Source organism: Ursus maritimus, unplaced genomic scaffold (genome assembly GCF_017311325.1).
Source record: "Ursus maritimus isolate PB19 unplaced genomic scaffold, ASM1731132v1 scaffold_26, whole genome shotgun sequence".
Taxonomy (NCBI): Eukaryota; Metazoa; Chordata; class Mammalia; order Carnivora; family Ursidae; genus Ursus; species Ursus maritimus.
In genome coordinates this window covers 31,958,963-31,979,738 of record NW_024425119.1, presented here as the reverse complement: position 1 = coordinate 31,979,738, position 20,776 = coordinate 31,958,963, and the positions used below count along the sequence as shown (strand labels likewise).

At 36.9% G+C, this 20,776-nt stretch overlaps 1 protein-coding gene across 4 annotated transcripts in view; it reads right to left on the bottom strand.

The window, feature by feature from the left end:
- LRRK2 (leucine rich repeat kinase 2) overlaps nt 1-20,776 on the bottom strand; it is a 135,636-nt gene that overhangs the window by 114,431 nt on the left and 429 nt on the right. For all 4 annotated transcript variants that reach the window (XM_040642335.1, XM_040642338.1, XM_040642336.1 and 1 more), the window contains exons 2-10: nt 19,897-19,982; nt 14,895-15,004; nt 12,518-12,606; nt 8,564-8,698; nt 6,094-6,228; nt 2,530-2,661; nt 878-997; nt 265-404; nt 92-171 (exon numbers count right to left, since the gene is read on the bottom strand). In XM_040642335.1, the coding sequence (XP_040498269.1) occupies nt 92-171; nt 265-404; nt 878-997; nt 2,530-2,661; nt 6,094-6,228; nt 8,564-8,698; nt 12,518-12,606; nt 14,895-15,004; nt 19,897-19,982 (1,027 nt within the window). The remainder of the gene's footprint in view (nt 1-91; nt 172-264; nt 405-877; nt 998-2,529; nt 2,662-6,093; nt 6,229-8,563; nt 8,699-12,517; nt 12,607-14,894; nt 15,005-19,896; nt 19,983-20,776) is intronic.

The following is a 20,776-nucleotide window of genomic DNA, read 5'->3' as shown; positions in this document are numbered from 1 at the left end:
CTAACAATAAAAGTTGCAGTTACAGTATTTTATATGGATCGGTTAAAAATGTAACTAAAATTTTCTAACATATAAAATCAAAACTACTGACTGGCCATCTTCATCTCCAATCTTCTCATGTAAACTGTTTTGGTACATAAGGAGATTGTTAAGGGCCCAGCATGCAGCTTCCTGGATCAGGGGAGAAAAAAGAAACTTGTCAAAACATAAATTATTCAACAAACATAATTTTGAATAACTATAATATTTATGAAAGAGTCTAACCTGCACGTGCTTGTTCTTCCTATGCCACGTTAATGCTTTGTAACAAGCTTCCAACCAGAACAACTTATCTTCTTCCTCATCATCATTCTCCGGATTCTCATTCTTTTCCTCTAAGTCTTGATTTAAGAAAATGGTCTCAGCTTGAAAAAAAATATAAACATACGACTTACAGTTTGAATGACCAACGTGAAGTCCGTATTTTGAAACATTATGAACAAAATGAGGTATTCCTTAGTTGTGGCCTTAGTTCATTACAAAGACTTTTTACATATATTCCACACTTCAGAATACTGCTATTCCATCAAATGAGGAAGAGAGAACCAAACAAATCTAATAGACTAGAAAAAGAGTAATTGAGATTAGCTGCCTAATAACAAAGCTAAATCAAGGACGTATTTACTCGTGTACGAAGTGGGAAGGGTGTACTTCTCACAACTGTTAGTTCCCTTGAAAGTATCTTCTACTAGAAAATGAATTACATTAGGACAGAGAAGCCATTTAATGATTCCTTCTCTACACATGACTTTCTTGTTATAATGATGTCTTGTTATAATGTTCACACTCAAGATCCAAAGCAGCTGTTAAGAATCTCCTTTTGAGTACAGTCACTTACTGAGAAGCGCTAAGCAGCTGAGCCCCGCGATCTGTAACGTGGCGTTCTCTGAGTATCGCCGCACAGCTTTCACCACAAACTCGTGCACCTCATTTAATACCAGAATATTAAAAAAATTACCTAAAAGGCAAGTGAGATATTAGCTGAATTTTCAAGCATGGATCTTAAATTACCTTGAATTATACAACAGTATTTAAATCAATAAATACGAAGAGTGAATATTTTTAATGACATGAAGATACATATTAATTTAATTAAAATAGCATAATATGATCACATTAAGGTTTAAAAATTTATTTCATGCAGTCATTTAATTATCTTACTTAGACAATGGAACTGACTGAGCAAAAATTGTGATATGTTTGGGTTACATTAATTTTGTGTTCTTTCACTCCCTCTCATGCCGTTATCATATAAAACAATGAGGTATCTGTTATGCATGGCACTGCAGTATTTGCCGTGTGGAACAGCTTGACTTTCTAAAGATGAGGAAGAAATCCCTCACTTGCGACTAAATGCTTTGGCTGAACCCTTCTCTCACTTAAAGGAATGCTGCTCAGAAAACTCATTGGCACACATTGTTACTTGATCTTATCTGTGACGATCTCAGAAAAGAAAAAAAAAAGAGAATATTTCACCCCCTCTAACCCGAACCAGGAAGAAGCCTCACCCCTTTCTCCATTCACTTTTCTGAGAATCAACACATCATTCAAAAATCTAAATCCTTATGAGGTAGGAATTTGTAAATGCTATTCTACATACACGTGCCTCCTTCCATTTAAGCTCATTTGTAACTCTCTAACAGCCTTGGAAAGTCATTTCTCAAGATTCTCTTAAGACTACTTTTACCAACTTATCTAAACTTGGGTGGTCCCTTCACCTTCTTCTTCCCTACTATGCCACTGCCAACAGCTGCTCTACCATTGACCAACTGTGTGACTCTGGGCAATACCAGTGAGACTGGCCCTCTCTTACTTTCAGACAATTTATATGAAAATGCATAGCAAATTATATAAGGCCTTTAAATGCATGAAACTCATCATTAGGTTACATTTACTTGACAAAAATGCTAAATATTTATTCATTGACTTTGGGTTTTTATTTTAATTAGGAAAAGAAAGTTAAGCTTCTTCTGAACAGTAACAAGGCAATAAATTCTCTAGTCAGTAAATGGGATGGATAATAATCTCTTAAGAGATAAATGAGAAAAAAAAAAGAAAAGCAACCTTATCTGAAGATCGAGTTGGTTTTTTAATACTGGATCGTGTTAACTCGAGAGAGAGAGCACGGAAAAGAAGTAGCCCAGAGTCGCATTACCAGCATTGGTAATGACTCAAGTTGGCTGGGGCATTCTTCTGCTTTGCGCTTCACATTTTCTACGTGTTATGCTTATTCTTTAGTATGTATCAACTACTGACATAGTTATACTTTAGATATACCACTAACAACAAGATAAGACTTCTCTTACATTATGCACATCAATTTTTGCCACTGCTTTTAAAACTCTAAGCATGGCAGAACAGTTTGCTCTTTTACAATATTTCCATCCAGTGGATGTCAATATGCTACTTACCAACATACAACATACGTACGCTATATATGCTTCGATCATATAGACCATGATAATAAATTAACCAAGAATCATAACTCACCTAATGTAAGCCTATGGAGCAAGCAGCAACTTACTTCTTGAATTTTTTCATTGACAGGGAATGCTTTCATGGCTTCTACCACAATATTGTAACACCTGACATTGCCACTCATGAGGACTTCAACATTATTGCCTAAATTTAAAGAAATAATAATTATCCAAAGGTAATAATTTCACATTTGAAATATACATACAAAAACATCTTGTACATTTTGTAAATACATGCCAGCATAAAGGCTATACTTCCAAATTTAAGTATCATGTTCTGTCAAATAGCTGTAAAAAACAGTATGCTCATTGCTAATATAATAGGATTCAGGACTCTTCTCTAGCATTAAGGGAAAATTGCTTTACTCCTGTTTCTTGGCTTAAAAACAAACAAAATGAAGGGATAATCGATATGGCTTTTATGTAAGTCTAAAAATGTAATGTCTTGACCATAAATTTTCAAATAAATGAATTTGGGGCCCATTTCCTAATGAGCCACTGCTCCACTGGATAATGCCTTTTACATTGTTCCGTTTTCTCAAACCAACAAAAGGAAAACCAAAATCGTGTCACATAACAGAACAGCTAAAATCAACTATGACTTATTTCCTGCCCATTCCAGAAGGGCAACAGAAGAGCAGCCAGCATAACAGGTAGCAAAAATCTGAAGGCTCTGAGATGGATGGGGAAAAGCATGGGGGAAGCAGGGGATATATGACTAAGGGACAAACACAGGTGAACCAGAAAGGAAGGAAAGAAGCTACTGGGAAAGGCAGTTAGTCAACAGAAAGACTGAGTATATGAACCCACGTGGAGAAAACAAACCGACATTTCTGAATGAAATATTGACTATTATTTAAAAACAAAAAAGGTGTTTGCAAGCATTTTTCTGTCTTTTTTGGCATAACCAAACTAACCGTTTTTCCAAAAATATATTTTTAATGTTTAAGTTGTATTTTAAAGAGCATTGAATACAGGAAAACATGTTATAATAAAAGTAAATGGCCTCTGAAAATAATTGTCTGCTTTTACTCAGAATAGCAGACATAATTTGCCCTAAGACTCAAAAGCAAACATCTCTCAATTAGAAGCAGTGTTTAAAACATTTCATTCTTCTTATTTTTAGTTGCTACTTTCTTTGACCTTTGCATTCTGAATCAACACATTTTTCACTGCAGTTATATCAGATGTGGGTGGAAAACAATGAATTTCAAAGCAGCCAGCCCAAAACAAATAAATAAATGTATAAATATAGCCGAGGAAAAGTAAAATGAAAAATATATTCAGTTTGTTGACGGTGGATGACTCACAAATTTTAAAGTATGTCCATTCTCTATTATAGTGCAGCCCCATCTACTTTCAAATGTTCAATTTCCCACAGATAAGAAAACAATGGATTTTATAACAATTACGAAGAAAGAGCATCCTTTCACAATGGGATTGGGTTTTTACTAAAGACTCACATCTGCAGATTTCCCTGTCTGAAACCATGCTGCATATTATATATACTATACCACAGTACACACGTAGGAAATACAAATTATGTAATCACACTATCGATATTTTTATACTTATTACATACCGGGTACTATTCTGCATTTTTCAACTTTTTTAACCATTTAATCCTCACAACTTCACATGGGTGAAGATGAAAGCATCACTAGATAAATGCATGTGTATATCCTGGACGAACTCACATATGTAATCCATGAAATACTAAATGCTCACGTGTGCTTACAAAAGTAATAGATTCAGAAGCATGATTATAGCCCATTAGCAGTCACTGGTACCATACACAGCAAATTAATTTCTTCTTATTTGTACTTTCTTTGTGATAGAAGTGCCTAGATTTCAAAGCACCAAGAAAATGCTAAACAAGAATCATTATAAAGCTCAAACTTCATCCTGTGGCTTTTCAAGCCCTTCAAGATCTGCTTATGTCTCCAGCCTCATCCACTGACTCTTATCAAGCCCTGCCCCTCACCTTCCTTAAATGACACACAAGCAGACAGTCCGGGCTGGGCATATGCATATGTGTGCGTGCACACACACATGCACACACACACACACACACTCTTAAGTACACAGTTTACTGAACTACTTTTATCCTTTTTTCATTAATTATTATTTCTTTCAATTTAAATTCAATTAATTAACATGTAGTGTAGTATGAGTTTCAGAGGTAGAGGTCAGTGATTCCTCAGTTGTATATAACACCCAGTGCTCATTACATCACATGCCCTCCTTAATGTCCATCACCCAGTTACCCCATCCCCCCACGTCCCTCCCCTCCAGCACCCCTCAGTTTGTTTCCTCTGATTAAGTCTCTTATGATTTGTCTCCCTCTCAGATTTTATCGTTTTATTTTTTTAATTGTTTTGTTTCCTAAATTCCACATATGAGTGAGATCATATGATAATGATCTTTCTCTGACTGACTTATTTCGCTTAGCATAATTCCCTCTAGTTCCATCCATGTCATCACAAATGGCAAGATTTCTTTTTTTTCTTTTTTTGTGGCTAAGTAGTATTCCACTGTATGTATATATATATATATATATATCTTCTTTATCCATTCATCTCTCCATGGACATCTGGGCTCTTTCCATAGTTTGGCTATTGTGGACTTTGATGCTATAAACATCGGGGTGCAGGTGCCCCTTCAGATCACATTTGTATCTTTGGGGTAAATACCCTGTAAGTGCAATTGCTGGGTCATAGGGTAGCTCTATTTTCAGCTTTTTGAGGAACCTCCATACTGTTTTCCAGAGTGGCTGCACCAGCTTGCATTCCCACCAACAGTATAAGAGGGTGCCCCTTTCTCCACATCCTCACCAACATCCGTTGCTCCCTGTCTTATTAATTTTAGCCATTCTAACTAGTGTGAGGTGGTATCTCATTGTAGTTTTGATTTGTATTTCCCTGATGCCGAGTGATGTGGAGCATTTTTTCATGTGTCTGTTGGCCATTGGTATGTCTTCTTTGGAGAAATGTCTGTTCATGTCTTCTGCCCTTTCCTTGACTGGATTATTTGTTCTTTGGGTGTTGAATTTGTAAGTTCTTTATAGCTTCGGGACACTAGCTACTTTTATCTTCTTGAATGCACTATGCTCTCTCTTGTTCCAAGATCTTGACACTTACGATGCTCACTGCCTGGGACACGCTGCCTGCACTCCCACTTCACCTCAGACATCCCTACACACAAAACTCTCATCATTAAAGTCTCTACTAAGAGACCTTGCCTCCGTTCTTGTTTTTCTCATAACCCCAGGTACTTCTGCCAATATTTACCTTATAATACATCGTAATCACCTATATTATCTATATCTGGCATGGTACCATGGGCTCTGAGAAGGCAAAAGACATGTCTGTATTTTCTGCTACTGTTTCCCAGCACCAAGTCCTGAGCCAGCTGCCCGACAGCATCAATAAATACAAATTAATTAAGGTAATAAATAAATAGGATTCCCATCTACAAGTTTCTACATAACAAAAAATATTTTTAAAATGCACTCAGAAAGGAGATAACTTGTAATTTTTCATATACAAAAAAGAAATCCAGCACATGAGGTACTTACAAGGAATTGCTAGGGAGTGTAAACAGTGCAGGACCTGAAGCACAATTTCCTCTTCATCTTTAAAATTTTTTAACGCATTGAGCAAGATCATATAATCTTTATTCTCAACAAATTCAGTCAGCTGCTCCTCTGAAACTAGAAAAATGAAAGACAAAATACTGTAGAAGTTTAAAGATGATATAAAAGTTTAATTACTTAAAAAATATAATATTCATGCTAATTGTATGAGAAACAGTAAATACAACAGACATAAAGCACATTTTACCCAAACCCTTTCTAAGAATTTTATAATGGGGGGAAAAAGAATTTCTTTTTGACCTGTATTAGTTTAGTGTTTTAAAATGTAAAAGTGTTAGTGACCAAACAATTCTCAGAAAAACAAAATTATTTACAGTTTCATTTGGGAAACTGACCAACGGCTAATAAAGATGGTCTATTGCAAGTGAACATATCACAGTGCTTTAAAAGGAGCGGTTAATGGTACACACTGTTGAAAGGCAGCTCAATTCAAAAAGGGTGAACTTCAGCAAATGACAAGCAATTAGACTTTGAAGTACTCTGTCTCAATGGTCTTGATTTCATCAGAAATTATTATAAATTTTCATAATTAAAGTCTTTTTTTTTATCAGACCAATAGTTCCATCTGGAGTCATTGTATTGGGTGGGTAGCTCAAAAACATGTATACCATTCTGGTTTTTCTAGCGTGAGGATGGCACAAAGATGCTGGAAAACACAGCTCTCTTTGTGATCAGCATTACTTTTTTGTTTTTCAACTTGATACCAATGTCCATATAAAATTATTGAAATTGGCTAGGTTCTTCTAATAAGTGAGGAGTATCATGGAACTTTCTCATTTTATAGAGCAGTTTCCACAGTATACTTTTAAATTTTGCGAATTCACTTTACAAGTGCCAGTAAGTCCCAGGGTACTTGATAGTCCTAGAAAACTCAGAAATTTTTCTACTCTATTTGTAACCAAAATACTGTCAGTACTGACACTATTTCTATTGAATAAGAGCTTCCTTTTAACATTCCCTGGTCCTTCTCCATATGTCCTGGATGGGTCCCACAATGCTGGTCAGAGAGTGATATTAGCCCTTCTTCCATCAATAAGAATGTGCCCTTAAACTGCAACACAGAAGATGACAGACCTATGAGACAATGGAACCTCACTCAGATCTGCCCGGTTCTTATCAAAAGCTTAGTTGCAAGATAAAACATTTATAGAAGATATCCCAAAAGACATGCAGTTCCTTGATTCCCCACTCACAGTAAACCCTTTTCTCTGCCAAGTCCATTCATCAGAGAGCTGGGTTCCAGGACCATGCTGTTCTGACACTTGAGAGAGTCTCTTTCACTGAAATACACTTTGTACTCCCTATAAAATGTGTGTACTTTATCATCTCACCCAGGGAAACCCAAGAGAGTATTTTCCCAGGTCTCCTATGACTGATCACTTCTCCTGATAAATGGATTTATTTTTATCTCAAATAACTTTGTAACAAGCGACCTTTAACTCTTTTTTGCCTGACAGGAAGCAGAGAACCAGATTTCTGGTCCATGCCTTGACAAGGATACAGGACCTGGAGTCACTAGTAAATTTAACCAGGCTTTATATTATTTTCCCTTCACACATTTTCCTCACCCATTTTTTTTTCTCTAATGTATTATAAATATCTGTAAGCTGTTTAAAGTCTTTTTGAAATGAGACAAGAATTAAATAGTAGATGTTGATCTATTCCATTCCTGGAGGGGCCAGAAACTCAAGTAGCAAACTGATCTAGACACAGAACCCACATAAGTTATTCTTATCCTAAACCTCCGGCACTGTTGATTCTCATAATGATGCAGAAGGAGCTCTCAAAAAATGGTGGCAAATTGAACGGCAGTGGTGGTAACTAGTTGTGTGCCCACAGGCAGGTTGCCTATGTCACCTCTCTGATCTATTCCCTCATCAAGTCAGTGGAAGGAGGAACGGTTCCAACCAACTCCAAAATTACATGATTATCTCTGCTATCAATCTTAGTCTCATGAGATAAAATACATATTTGTCTTTTTCTTAAGGACACTCTGCAAACCTCCTGGTTCTTCATACAGAGCCTTTAACAATTTCTAAAATCCCTGGAAATGACTCAACGTCATAAATCCAAATTTAATCTATGCTCTGACTTCACAGTTCTATTTTTTCTTTCTTAACACCTACACATCCGGTTTGCAAAGTGAACCTTAAGTCTTGTTAAGCAATGGAAGAAAGTCTACTACAATTGCATAATTTATAACCCATGAATGAAATTTGTTCCACAAAACAAGCGGTATTTCTGAATTAACCCCATTATTTATCCTTGACTGACAGCCCCCACGTCTTCATAAATAGTAAAATTTTAGATACCTTTTTATCATAATTATATTCTACTTTTCCCTTGCTTCTTATATAAATATGAAAATAGAGAATCTGATGTTTTTAAATACCTCTTTCAAACAGCACACGTAAAGCTTTGCATCCAAGTTTCTGGATTTCGTCATTGGCTGAAAATGTGCGCATGGCATCAAAAATTAACAAGAAAATATCACTTTCTTCATCCAATATCAGCAAAGTGATTTTGCCTATTTTGAAAAGAACAATATGCCCCAGATAAATAGCTGTTTTAACATTTAGTGTGTTGGTTTTTACATGAGGACTATGAATGGTTTGTGGACTCTTCTTTTTGATAAACCACTTAATTACCCCAGATGTTAGACCTATCAAGCTCTACAATCTTTCTAAGTGAAATAAGTTCCCAGTACACTTTACAATAACTCTATGATTCCTAATCAATACCTGTAGCCAAGGCCTTTTGCTCTAAACTCCTGAAACCTATTTCTATCTGCCTCTTAGACAACACCCTCTGAATATTCCATGGGCACCCCATATCTAGCCGCCTTCTGTTCCCTATCTTCTTCAGTGATACCATCATCCAAGTTGCCCGAGAGAAACTACCAAGTCATCTTCCTTCTTGCATCCTCCCTTCCCCTCTTTGCACATTCTGCCCAAACAAGGAATCAACTCGTCACCAAGTCTCTCGAGTCTATCTTCTAACTAATCTTGAAAATTCCCTTTGAGGTAGCAGCACCCCCATTCCTATTGCATTCAGAACCTCATCATCTCTCACTTGGAATGCAAACACGATTGTTTAATGCTCTGCTTGGCCCAAATCCTTCCCTAACTAATTTATCCCCTGCATTTTATTTCTAACATAAATGTGAGGCTGTATATCCCTTCTGAAATCTTTTAAGGTCTTTTCATATCGTTCAATCTGTCAAACACGACCCTTCACACACTGACTTCATGTATCTCATCAGCCCCCTCCCTCCATGCACTGCCTCGACTCCAAACATGCTAAACTCCCTACTCATGACTCAACATTTTCTTTGATAGCCCTTCACACTTGCACTAGCTGCATGGAATGATGCCCTTGCCCTTTCCCACCCCAAACATATTCCTACCATAAGCTGAGAAATAACCACAAACAGCACCTACTATGTCAGTAAAAACAACAGTACTGGAACAGGAGTAGTAGTAATAGCAAACACTTCTCTAGCATGTAACACGTCCTACACGCGTTGAAGCAGTTCACTCCAACACATGTAAAAACTCACCATGCCCTATAACATAGGCACGATTCCCATTTTAGAGATAAGAAAACTAAAGCACAGAAAGGTTATTAAGTGACCCAAGTGACTTTATCCAAGGTCCAACAACTAATAAGAGACAGAACTGGATTACTTAGACAGTTTATGTCCATGCTCCTAAGTTCTTTGAATGAGTTTAGCTACTCTCTTCTCTATGTCCCTGTAATGCTTTTTATCACATCCCAGTTATAGTCCTTTTCTGATTAAATTGAAATTATTGGTGCCTGTGTGGCTCAGTTGGTTGAATGGCAAACTCTTGGTTTCGGCTCAGGTCATGATCCAGCGGTCGTAGGATCCAGTCCATGTCCGGCTCTGCACTGAGTGCAGAATCTGCTTTGGATTCTCTCTCCCTTTCACTCTCCCTCCAGCTCACGCTCGCTCGCTCTCTCTCAAACAAACAAGTAAAATATTTTAAAAATAAAAAAATAATAAATTGAAATTATTTCTCACACTACTATTTTTTTTAAAGATTTATTTATTTATTTGAGAGAGAAAGAACATCCGCTCTTGAGTGAGTGAGGGGAGGTACAGAGGCTGAGAAGCTTCAAGCAGACTCCCTGCTGAGTGGGAAGTCCGAGGCGAGGTGACACTGGATCCCGTAACCCATGAGACCGTGACCTGAGTCAAAATCAAGAGTCCGAAGCTTAATCATCTGAACCATCCAGGTGCCCCTCTCACACTACATTTTCTGTCTTTCCCTGTGCTGTCCAATTCAGGAGTCATTAAGCACATGTGGCTTTTAAACTCAAATTTAAATTAATTAAAATTAAATAAAATTAAAATTTAGTTTCCCACATTTCAAATGTTCAATAGCCACAAGTGGCTACTTGCCATGCTATTGAAAGGTGCAACATTTCCTTCATTGCAAAAAGTTGTATCGGGCTGTGCTGCTGGACCGTGCACTTCTATGTTGTAGGAATTTTGCCTCATCTGCCCTAGAGTTCTCTGGAGACCAGCACAACAGTAAGTGCCCAATAGCTATTAAATCCATTAACTAACAAGCCAAACAACAAAAACAATCTATAAATTAACCTTTAAAAGTATGAACTTTAAAACGCATTAAAAACTTTCCTAACAGCACAAAATTCTAAATGTTACATGGAAGATACTAAATAAACCAGTGTTTTCAAGACACATGTCAGATTTCCTAATTGTCTGCACATTGCTGACTTCAATATATTCCAGTGCTGGGAGATTTTTCCAATTCATAAACTCTCAGTTTCCTATCCATTGCAAATGGAGAACAAAGGAAAAGGAAAAAAAAGGCTTCCAAGGATGGGTTTCAAACAAATCATGGTTAAGACCCGTTGGTGCATCCCATTAAGTATTTTAATAATAGGCTGTGGTAAAGTGGTGAGAACCTTCTGGCCTTTCCTACTCCTGTCCCTTCATACTCTGATCTTCACCGCCCCCCCCCTTTCTCTTTCTCCTATCCGCTCTTCATTATTTAGTAGGGCCAAAGAGCACATTTAAAATCTTCCTACCTCACAGGTCCCAACCCTATCAAGCCATCTTCCCAGGTCTCTGCAACTCTATGCATGCTGTTCTCTTGGCATAAAGCACCCTCTACCACTTTGAGAGGGAAAACCGCTCCCTATCATCATGACTAGCTCCCCTGTGAGCAGCCTTTCTTCTGAGAACCTTATATAATAGCAAGTGTCCATCAGAGCAATGATCATAACTATGGCACCGAACCAAGATTCTTTGTTTTCAGGTCCATAATCCTCCACGCAGAAGTGTCCTCAAGGAAAGAACCTGATATGTGGACTCAGACCCTGGTTCTACTAGTTACTGGCTGAGGAAACCTCTTTGTGTTTCCATGTCCCTCACTAGAAACCTGAGATCAAATACTTATCTCAAGAGATGTTTTGAGGATTACATTTTTAAAAGCATGTGAAGTATTTGACATGTGAAGCCTCGCATCTAGCAAGTATTCAAAAAGCAATGCTATGTATTTTTAAAATATTACTATTATGTCACATCCTAGAACATATAGAACACATATTAGTGATATAATGGAGGAAGTTACAATAATGCCAAGGACGGGGCGCCGGGGTGGCACAGTTGTTAAGCGTCTGCCTTCGGCTCAGGGCGTGATCCCGGCGTTCTGGGATTGACCCCCGCATCAGGCTCCCCTGTTGGGAGCCTGCTTCTTCCCCTCCCATTCCCTCTGGTTGTGTTCCCTCTCTCGCTAGCTCTCTCTCTCTCTCTATGTCAAATAAGTAAATAAAATCTTTAAAAATAATAATAATAATAATGCCAAGGACATGTACGGCCAACAAGCTAATGGGAATGTAACATGTGGGACCAGATTTTGGGAGCAAAGCTGGGGACAGAAATTAGGTTTGGGAATAATTTATAAAGGTGATGCTTAAGGCCAAGATACTCGGTGGGATTTCTGAGGGAAAAAGAAGAAAAGAGATAAGGAGAAGGGCACCTGGGTGACTCAGTTGGTTAAGCATCCAACTCTTCCTTTGGCTCAGGTCATGATCAAGCCCTGCATCAGGCTCTGTGCTCAGGATGGAGTCTGCTTGTCCCTCTCCCTCTGCTCCTCCCCCCACGCACTCATGCTCTCTCTCTCTCTCTCCCCCTTCCTCAAATGGATAAATAAAATATTTTAAAAAGAGAGAGAGAGAGAGGGAGAGAACAGAAATTACTGATATTTAGGTTATATTATATTCTTATATTTTAAAAAGACATTAAAACTTTTTTTAATTTGAGTCAACATTAAAAATATACATATGTATGTATTACCTGAAGTTAGAAGGAGATCTAAGGCCTTCAGTCCGACTGTTAACAGGTTTACACTGGCATTATGAACTGTTAGCATTTTAAGAATCAGTCTGTAATTAAAAACAGAAATCAAGGTAAGAGTGAATTATCATACCTAGATGTTTGCGTTTTTAGATATTATGCTTCACTCGCCTATATTTTTATTCATTTCATTCTATTTTATTCCCTAAATTGAAGCTCTTGTGCATTTTTCTTCCATTAAAACTGAGCCAAACTTATAACAACAATTAAGAGGGAAATATTATGTCTCAATTAAAAAGTTAAAACTTTTTTCTCTGACTATTCAAATTCAATTATTAACTACTTTAACCCCACTCCATATATCTAAACTATCATGAGATCAAGCCCATTTTTATATTTGATATAAAGTGAATGTTATGCATGCTGATATATTAAAATATAGAGAGATGTAATAAAGATGTTAGTTTATACATATAAATTAAGAACCCATGTGAATATTTAAATTATTGATTTTTACTATTTTTCAAAGCGAAATTGACAATATTTTATCATAGTGAACCTAATACATCAACAATATTCAATTAGTTCAAGTTCATTAAATTTAAGTCTCTGAGTTAATCAGTTCTAAAATATACCATCTTTAGTCTATTTCTACCTAGTGGTGGTTAGCTTTACATCATTCGAAGAAGACAGAGCCTGGTGACATCCACAGATTCCCCAGAAACTTGCCACACTGTCCCCAGCTGGCAAGGTGAGGAATTGAGACCCTGTCCCTCTACTCGGTCAATTCTCTTCCAACCCACATTGCCGTGTCATATCCACTATTCTTGACTTCATCTCCACATGAGATTTCCTCTTTAGTACTATAAACCTTTGGTGGAAAAAAGTCCTTGAAAATCAGGAGGTTATGTTTTACAATAAAGTTTGCTGGGAATGACCTAAGAGGCTCCACTATAGAGAGCAGTGTGTCTATCGTGCTCACACTACTTCAGGCCTAAGGTAGGAGTACAATAAATATTTGATGAACAGGGTGAATGAATGAATGAGCAAATGAGTGAATGCATGGCCGAACGAATGAATGAGGGAATGAGACTCCCTACAGAAATGTTTATGTAATTTAATTTGAACAGTGTGTTTATACTAGAATATGACTAGATGAGTTTTCTAAAACTCCCTAAGATTATAAGTTGCTAATCTTTGGGGATTTTGGAAATCCTCAGCCAAACCAAGGGACACATAACATTTCAATTACTAATTACAGTTATAGATTGTATCGTTCCTCATTAAATGCTGCATACTTTAGAGGTGACACAGAGTTTCAGAAATTGAGATGAGAACATACATTAACTGTAAATTTTTCAAAACACTCTTTAGATCATGGAAACTGAAGAACAGCAACACATAAAAATCAGAGATGGAAAAACGAGTAAGCACAGACATAGTCACCTACGAACAAACAGCTCTTCTGTGTTTAAATCTGCAACTATGGCTGGTACTTATAATACTAATAAATAAAGACAGAGATGTAAAATTTAGTTTTGCACAAAACACATTTTCCACAAGCGATATGTCTTTGGAAACAATAGGTTTTCACTTCTCTGTGGTAAAGAAAAATCACATTAGGTATAAAGAACACCTAAAGTTAATAAGAAAAGATAATTTTTAAATGTCAAGGAAAAAAGTCATACAAAAAGGATTTTCCTAGAAACACCTTTTCAGAAATTTTTTTCTTAACTAATTACGGTTAAAGAAGTGGTCTCATCTATGAAGTCATTATGTTGCAAACTACAGTTACATAGATGGGAAAACAGCTATCAAGATTTGACTGCAGATGGGCTGAAAGGTGATTTCCTCTTTTTTCTTCATTTTGAAAGCTGTGGTTTAAGCACATAAATATATATGCATGAATATATGTATATGTGTGTACTTTTTAAAGACAGTAAAGCATAAACTTCTGAATTACTACTTACAGAACCAAATTTTAGTACCCATATTTTTTTTTTAAGAACTAGTAGTTTGTATCAGTTCTACTATTAAAAAGCAAAAACTTTTGTTGGTTTGAATTCATAAGTAATCATCAAAAGTCTACAACCTAAACAATTGGGCAACTGCATTATTACATTATTAAAATAATAATAATAGCACCTGACATTCTACTTCAAATGTCAGTTTTCTAACTCAATTAGATAATATACTCCTGAGTTGAAAGAAAGCTCTCTATAAATGTAAGTCACTGATTTGAGGAAAAATATCTGTATTTTGGAGGATTTTACCAGATTTGCTTGGATTACAAATATATGATATATCAAGGGTGGGATTGTCATATGTATGGATAAACACTTAAAGAAGTTTGTTTTTACATATCTGTCATACTCACTGGTGAACCCCAAGTACTTCCCAATCACGTCCAATATCTTGAGGTCCCATTAAGCTTTGCATTGTATTTGGACAGATTTCTATCAATTTGCAAAGAAGTGACCAACCCACCTGAAAGCAAGAAAGGCAAATATTCACATTTTTTAAACATGCTAAAAGAACATATTCAGTCTCTTCATTCTTAGTGGAATAAGTGACTACCTATTTTTAAATAATTATTTTAAAACAAAATGACATCCTAAAATGCTTACTGAGGAAAGCAAGCCATATATTTAAAATACATCTTTCTCCAAAAATTATACCAAAAGGGCATACAAAAAATATTAGAGCATTTCTGAATGATGACGTTAAGAGATGTGCCTATTATCTAGATAAAAAGAAATTAAATAAAATGAAACACAAAAAATAGTTTCAGAGGACACACCAAGATTTTGAAGTACAAGATTTTTAAGCCACATCTACCTGACAGAATTTCTTTTAAATACTTAAGATTTTAGGGGTGCCTGGGTGGCACAGTTGTTAAGCGTCTGCCTTCGGCTCAGGACGTGATCCCAGAGTTCTGGGATCGAGCCCCACATCAGGCTCCTCCACTAGGAGCCTGCTTCTTCCTCTCCCACTCCCCCTGCTCGTTCCCTCTCTCGCTGGCTGTCTCTCTCTGTTAAATAAATAAATAAAATCTTTTAAAAAAATAAATAAAATACTTAAGATTTTAATTTTAGGGGGGAAAATAAGTGGTTAGGAATGGAGGCCAAAAAAAATTTTTTTAATTAAGAAAAAAGGAATGGAGGATTAGGGGAAGTTGGAAATTTTGATAGCAAAGTAAGTAAGTTATTAGGAAAGACTGCTCTGCAGGCAGGGTAGCTAGAATGACTGACAGAGAAAAGGAACTGTCTGACCAGGGTAACTTCTGGTACAGGAAAAACAGAAAGGCACTATAAGAAAGAGAGGGGGTAGAATTTCTCAATGGGTCCCTCTAGGTTTCTTTAGAACATCCAAATATGAGTTGATGAGATGTGGACATCAAAAGTATCCCTAGACTTTTTCCCATTTCCAAATGAAATATGATCTTACTGATGCATGGTAAATACAATTTTTTTCAGTCTGTTTACACATGATGCCAACTTGAATAAATTGCTCTTCTGAAAAAATACAATTTTTAAAAATACACCTTTTTAAAAAATATGGTATTTGAATTTCAAACTAGAGATTAAATTTAACTTACTCTTTGTCGTGTATTCCTCTCTAAATGTAAGGAATCTTCCATCCTTTCTATTATATTACAGAACTAGATTTGTTATAGTCAGAAAAAAAGAAAACCCAAAGAAAATAAAAAATGCATGAATATGTAGCATCTAGAGATTAATGAAAACATGTCTAGGGGCGCCTGGGTGGCACAGCGGTTAAGCGTCTGCCTTCGGCTCAGGGCGTGATCCCGGCGTTACAGGATCGAGCCCCACATCAGGCTCCTCTGCTATGAGCCTGTTTCTTCCTCTCCCACTCCCCCTGCTTGTGTTCCCTCTCTCGCTGGCTGTCTCTATCTCTGTCTAATAAATAAATAAAATCTCTAAAAAAAAAAAAAAGAAAAGAAAACGTGTCTGAGTAGGATGTGTGATAAAACCGACATATGTAGCCTGACAGCAGGATTCGCTGTCAGAATTACCCAGAGAAAGATACAATATAGAAAAGGTAGGACTTGAGCCAGATTTCAAAGGAATTAGAAATGTGGTCATTCAAAATAGGGAAATGGAAGCCTCTGAAAGTGCTAAGCTGTGAGAAGAGTGAGGTGCCCGGTGGTAAGGACAGTGCTGCAGGGCAAGGCTCTTGTAAGACAAGGACAGACGCAGAAGCAGAGCCCAGTGACGCAGAGCTGAATGACAAGGTGAGCATTTCTACGCGTCCAGTAAGGAATAATGGCACAAGTCTGTTGTTTACAAGAATAAACAAGGGCTACTTCACAAGATCAAAATGATTACACCAGATCTCTTTAAGATATTATTCCTGAATCTTTCCTGAATTAAGCATGAATTGCTTTACTCTGTCATTACATCTTTTTACATAATTTCAAATTGCTTGAAAAGGCAGCAATTTCTGACAGCTATTTTTACCTATATTTAAGTAGGACACCCTCCTCCACGTAAGCTGAACAGACATTGACAATCCAGCTGTCATAGAAACCAGCTATTTTCGTGCTTTCATAAAATACATGGAGACTTTTTCCCCAAGTATTTCAGAAAATAACATTTGGAACAGCTTCCGGTGGGAAATAAATCATAAGTCACATAGGATGCTCTACTCATTTCTGTACCTGCATGACTGACTCAAGGAGAAAACCTGTTTTGTTTTGGTTGGTGAATAAGCAGCATCAGTAATTGCTTTGCAAAAGGACTGAGGCAACTGAGCCTCTATGATTAAACAGAATCGCCGGCAGCAGAGCAGAGGTAACAACTGATCCATTAATCTTCTCAATTAAAAGCTTATCTTTCAGAGAGAAGGTTCCTATCCTGCCCAGTTATAATACAATTAAATTGGTAGTTTCACGTTATTAAAATTATTCTGGAAACTCAAGCATCTAATTAATGCACAANAGAGTCAGGGGTTAAAGAAAGTTTTAGTCACTTTTATTTATTTCGTTCTCTTACTTCAAAGGTTGAAACTGTGCAGATAAAGACGAGTAATATAAAATTGAGGAGCACAGAGAAATGATGGGATGACTTCCAGAAAAAGGAAACTACAGGACAGCTAGCCTAACTACTCATTCTCGAAAGACTGTCATTTATTACGGAGCATTAATAAAATTATAAAAAGACCTTAAAATACAAATTCGGAGTCTGGAATATCACATTAAATGAACTCTGGAATGAAACCTTAATATTTATTTTTTAACTTACCTTACCTTCTTAAATTCATCATTCAGAAGTTTTAATTCAGCACTTCCAACTAACCCAAAATATAAAGCATTAAAGGATATGTATACTAATTACACCACAAATATGAAGAAATTTGAAGGGAAAAAAACACTTTCTTTGAAGTGCAGTATTAAAATATCAGTAAAGAGACCCCTTTCTACATCCCTTTGATAAGACCAATGATAATTAAAATCGATAATGTAGTTGTGCCAGCATGGCCACAGTACTTGTCACAAACCATTGTGCTTCTTACTTGCATGAAAAGCTTGTGAATTCAGAATGTATGATGGAAAGAGATTCTGAAGGTAGGTGAAGACTTGAGTCCTGGCTGTCATGAGCTCTGTGGTCCTGAATGAGCTACTTAACTCTGAGGTTAAAAATGTCCAGAGAGATTTCTGAGAGAGCAGTGAGATTCCAGTGAGAATCAAGTGATGTAAGACGCACAACGCATTTTGCAGACGAATACATGTACAGTGCTGAAACGAATAATTCTATTTCATTAAATAACCAAATCAAAAGACAATTCCTTATTTTCTTGCACACTTTGTCTCTGGTATCCACTGGCCAAGATATTAAGTGACATTCATAGCTACTCCAGACAAACATGTCCAGGCTTGGACTGCTTCTAAAACAAAGAACGAAGTGGTGGGTCTGCTCCAACCTCCCCTGGGTTCTCAAGTTCAGGACAGCCTCCTCTGGACCCTGCACACCAAGCCCTCCAAGGGTCCTGTGGGTTCTGAGTGGCACCCAACCGGGGAACTCTCTCTATACCAAGCAAGGAATCCTCTCTAAACCAAGCAAGGAATAGAGGCTGCCAGACAAGGCACTTCTGAACACCAAAGCAGAGGCAAGGAAGAAGGGATGATGTAGGAGGAGAGCAGCAAACACAATGGGCCAGCTTTCAAATGTGACTCATATTTCATGGGCAAAATTCAGACTCTGGATGCTAAAATGAACAGTGCCTTTATCATGCCTCCCACCTTTTCATGATTTTGTTTCCTCACTCCCTGAAAATCAAGTGAGATGGGAAATACTTCAGTTGAAGAAAAAAAAATGAAATAACCATATATCCCAGATATAAATGTTCTCATATAAAAGAAACTAGGTATATGGTTCACGGAGACTAGTCATAGCTGGATACAGAGATGAACATAAAGATGAAGGTAGCAAGATACAGATTTGGAGATCCAGATAATTCTTACTTCTGTCTAGCCTCTCCAGTATTAAGAAACACTAGCTTTCTGACTACACCTTGATAGAATTCAAAGTTCATTTCTCTTTCCCTTCAGGGCCCAACAACATGCAAATGACTGATTTCAGTTCTCTAGATCTCAAAACCTACAAAGGAAGTTAATACGTTAGGCAATAATTTGTTTTGACTGTAAATCATCCTTAACTATCACCTTAGGACTCTTTTTTTTTTTAATATATTTAAAGTATTTGACAAACTTCTGTGTTTCCTACCGTACAGGTTCTAAGTTTCACTTTTATATTCAGTTCATATGAAAAGAGTTGAAAATACAAATATAAACTTATAGGAGAATGGTAAAACATCACTTGTTTTAGACAATACAAGGTACACTATAACTAAAGGCCAGAAATCTGTTTTCAAATTAAAAAAAAAAAAAAAAACTTTAAAACTATGAGAATTTGCCAGCTACTTCATTTTATTAATTTAATTATTATTAATTTTTATTACTGTTAATTATTCTCCTTTCCCAAACTATTCACAATGGTGTCGTCTCTAGGACATGCTGCACATTGGTAAGATTCTTAGAATGAGCTGATTAAATGCCGATGAACTCATCTAGCCAATAACAGAACTAAATCTCAACCCCTGATTATTTCCCGCCCACCAACAACCAAATAGTGTAGGTCCGTTGCACAAATTGACTTCTACAAAACAATTACGGTGCACTTAGTGGGCCCTTTTACATCATTAACATTTGATAATGATTTGACAACGCTTCCTTCTTAAAATCACAGTCTGTGGTTTGTGAAGCCGAAAGTCAGAGATAACCCAGAACTTCTGGGCACAGAAAAACATCTATTTCCAAAGAGCAAGGGGAATGGGCGACATGAAAACAACTCCTTTACCTGCTGTACACTAGCGACTCTCATATACAAGTCCAAGACGATCAACACAGGCACGTGGACTTTTTTGCCTTGAAATAACTTGGAGGCTGGAAAAGAAGGGGGTGAGGGAAAAGAAGCAAAGTCACAATTCACGCACCCCTCTTGGATCTGAAACGGGGGGGGGGGGGAGCAAAAGAAGTGAGCGCAAGACCTTCCTAAAATTCTCAGCTTCTTTCTGCCCTAAGGAGTAGAGAGTCTGGCTTCTCAAGAGTCCAGGTTTGTGCAGCTCCGAAGTGCGAAGGAGAAAGTTTGCAAAAGAGGCAGGGGGGTTGGGGGGGGGGGGGGAGATATCTAACCGTATGGAAAATCTGCCTAGTTAGTCCACAAGGTCAGGTAGCAGTTGGTTATTTGCAGTTTTGGAAAGCCCTCTGCTCCCTGTGTATTTCCTATTCCAGCTAGTACAGTCCTTCTTCCACTGTATGGGTCAGTGCTTTTACCATGAATACCTTCTTTCTTCAGCAGGGCTTAAATAATTTTGAGGCATGGGGACTTCTGTTTAAAGTATTATGCTTCCCAGGGATATGTGCACTTTACTAAGAAATCTTGAAGAATGACCCTGTTCAGAATACCTTTTGATAATGAAATGTCAGATATTGGTGGCATGAGAGGAGATAGTCGGAATAGAATTGCCTACCCAGGGTCCTTAAATTTTACTGCATGTGAAGATTATAGATATAAAATATATATATGTTATATATTGTTATATAATATATATTATAATATATATTATATTATATATATAATATATATGTTATATATGTTATATAATATATAATATATGTTATATATTATATATATATACATATACTGTTTATATCTGAAGTCAGACTACAGACTGGCT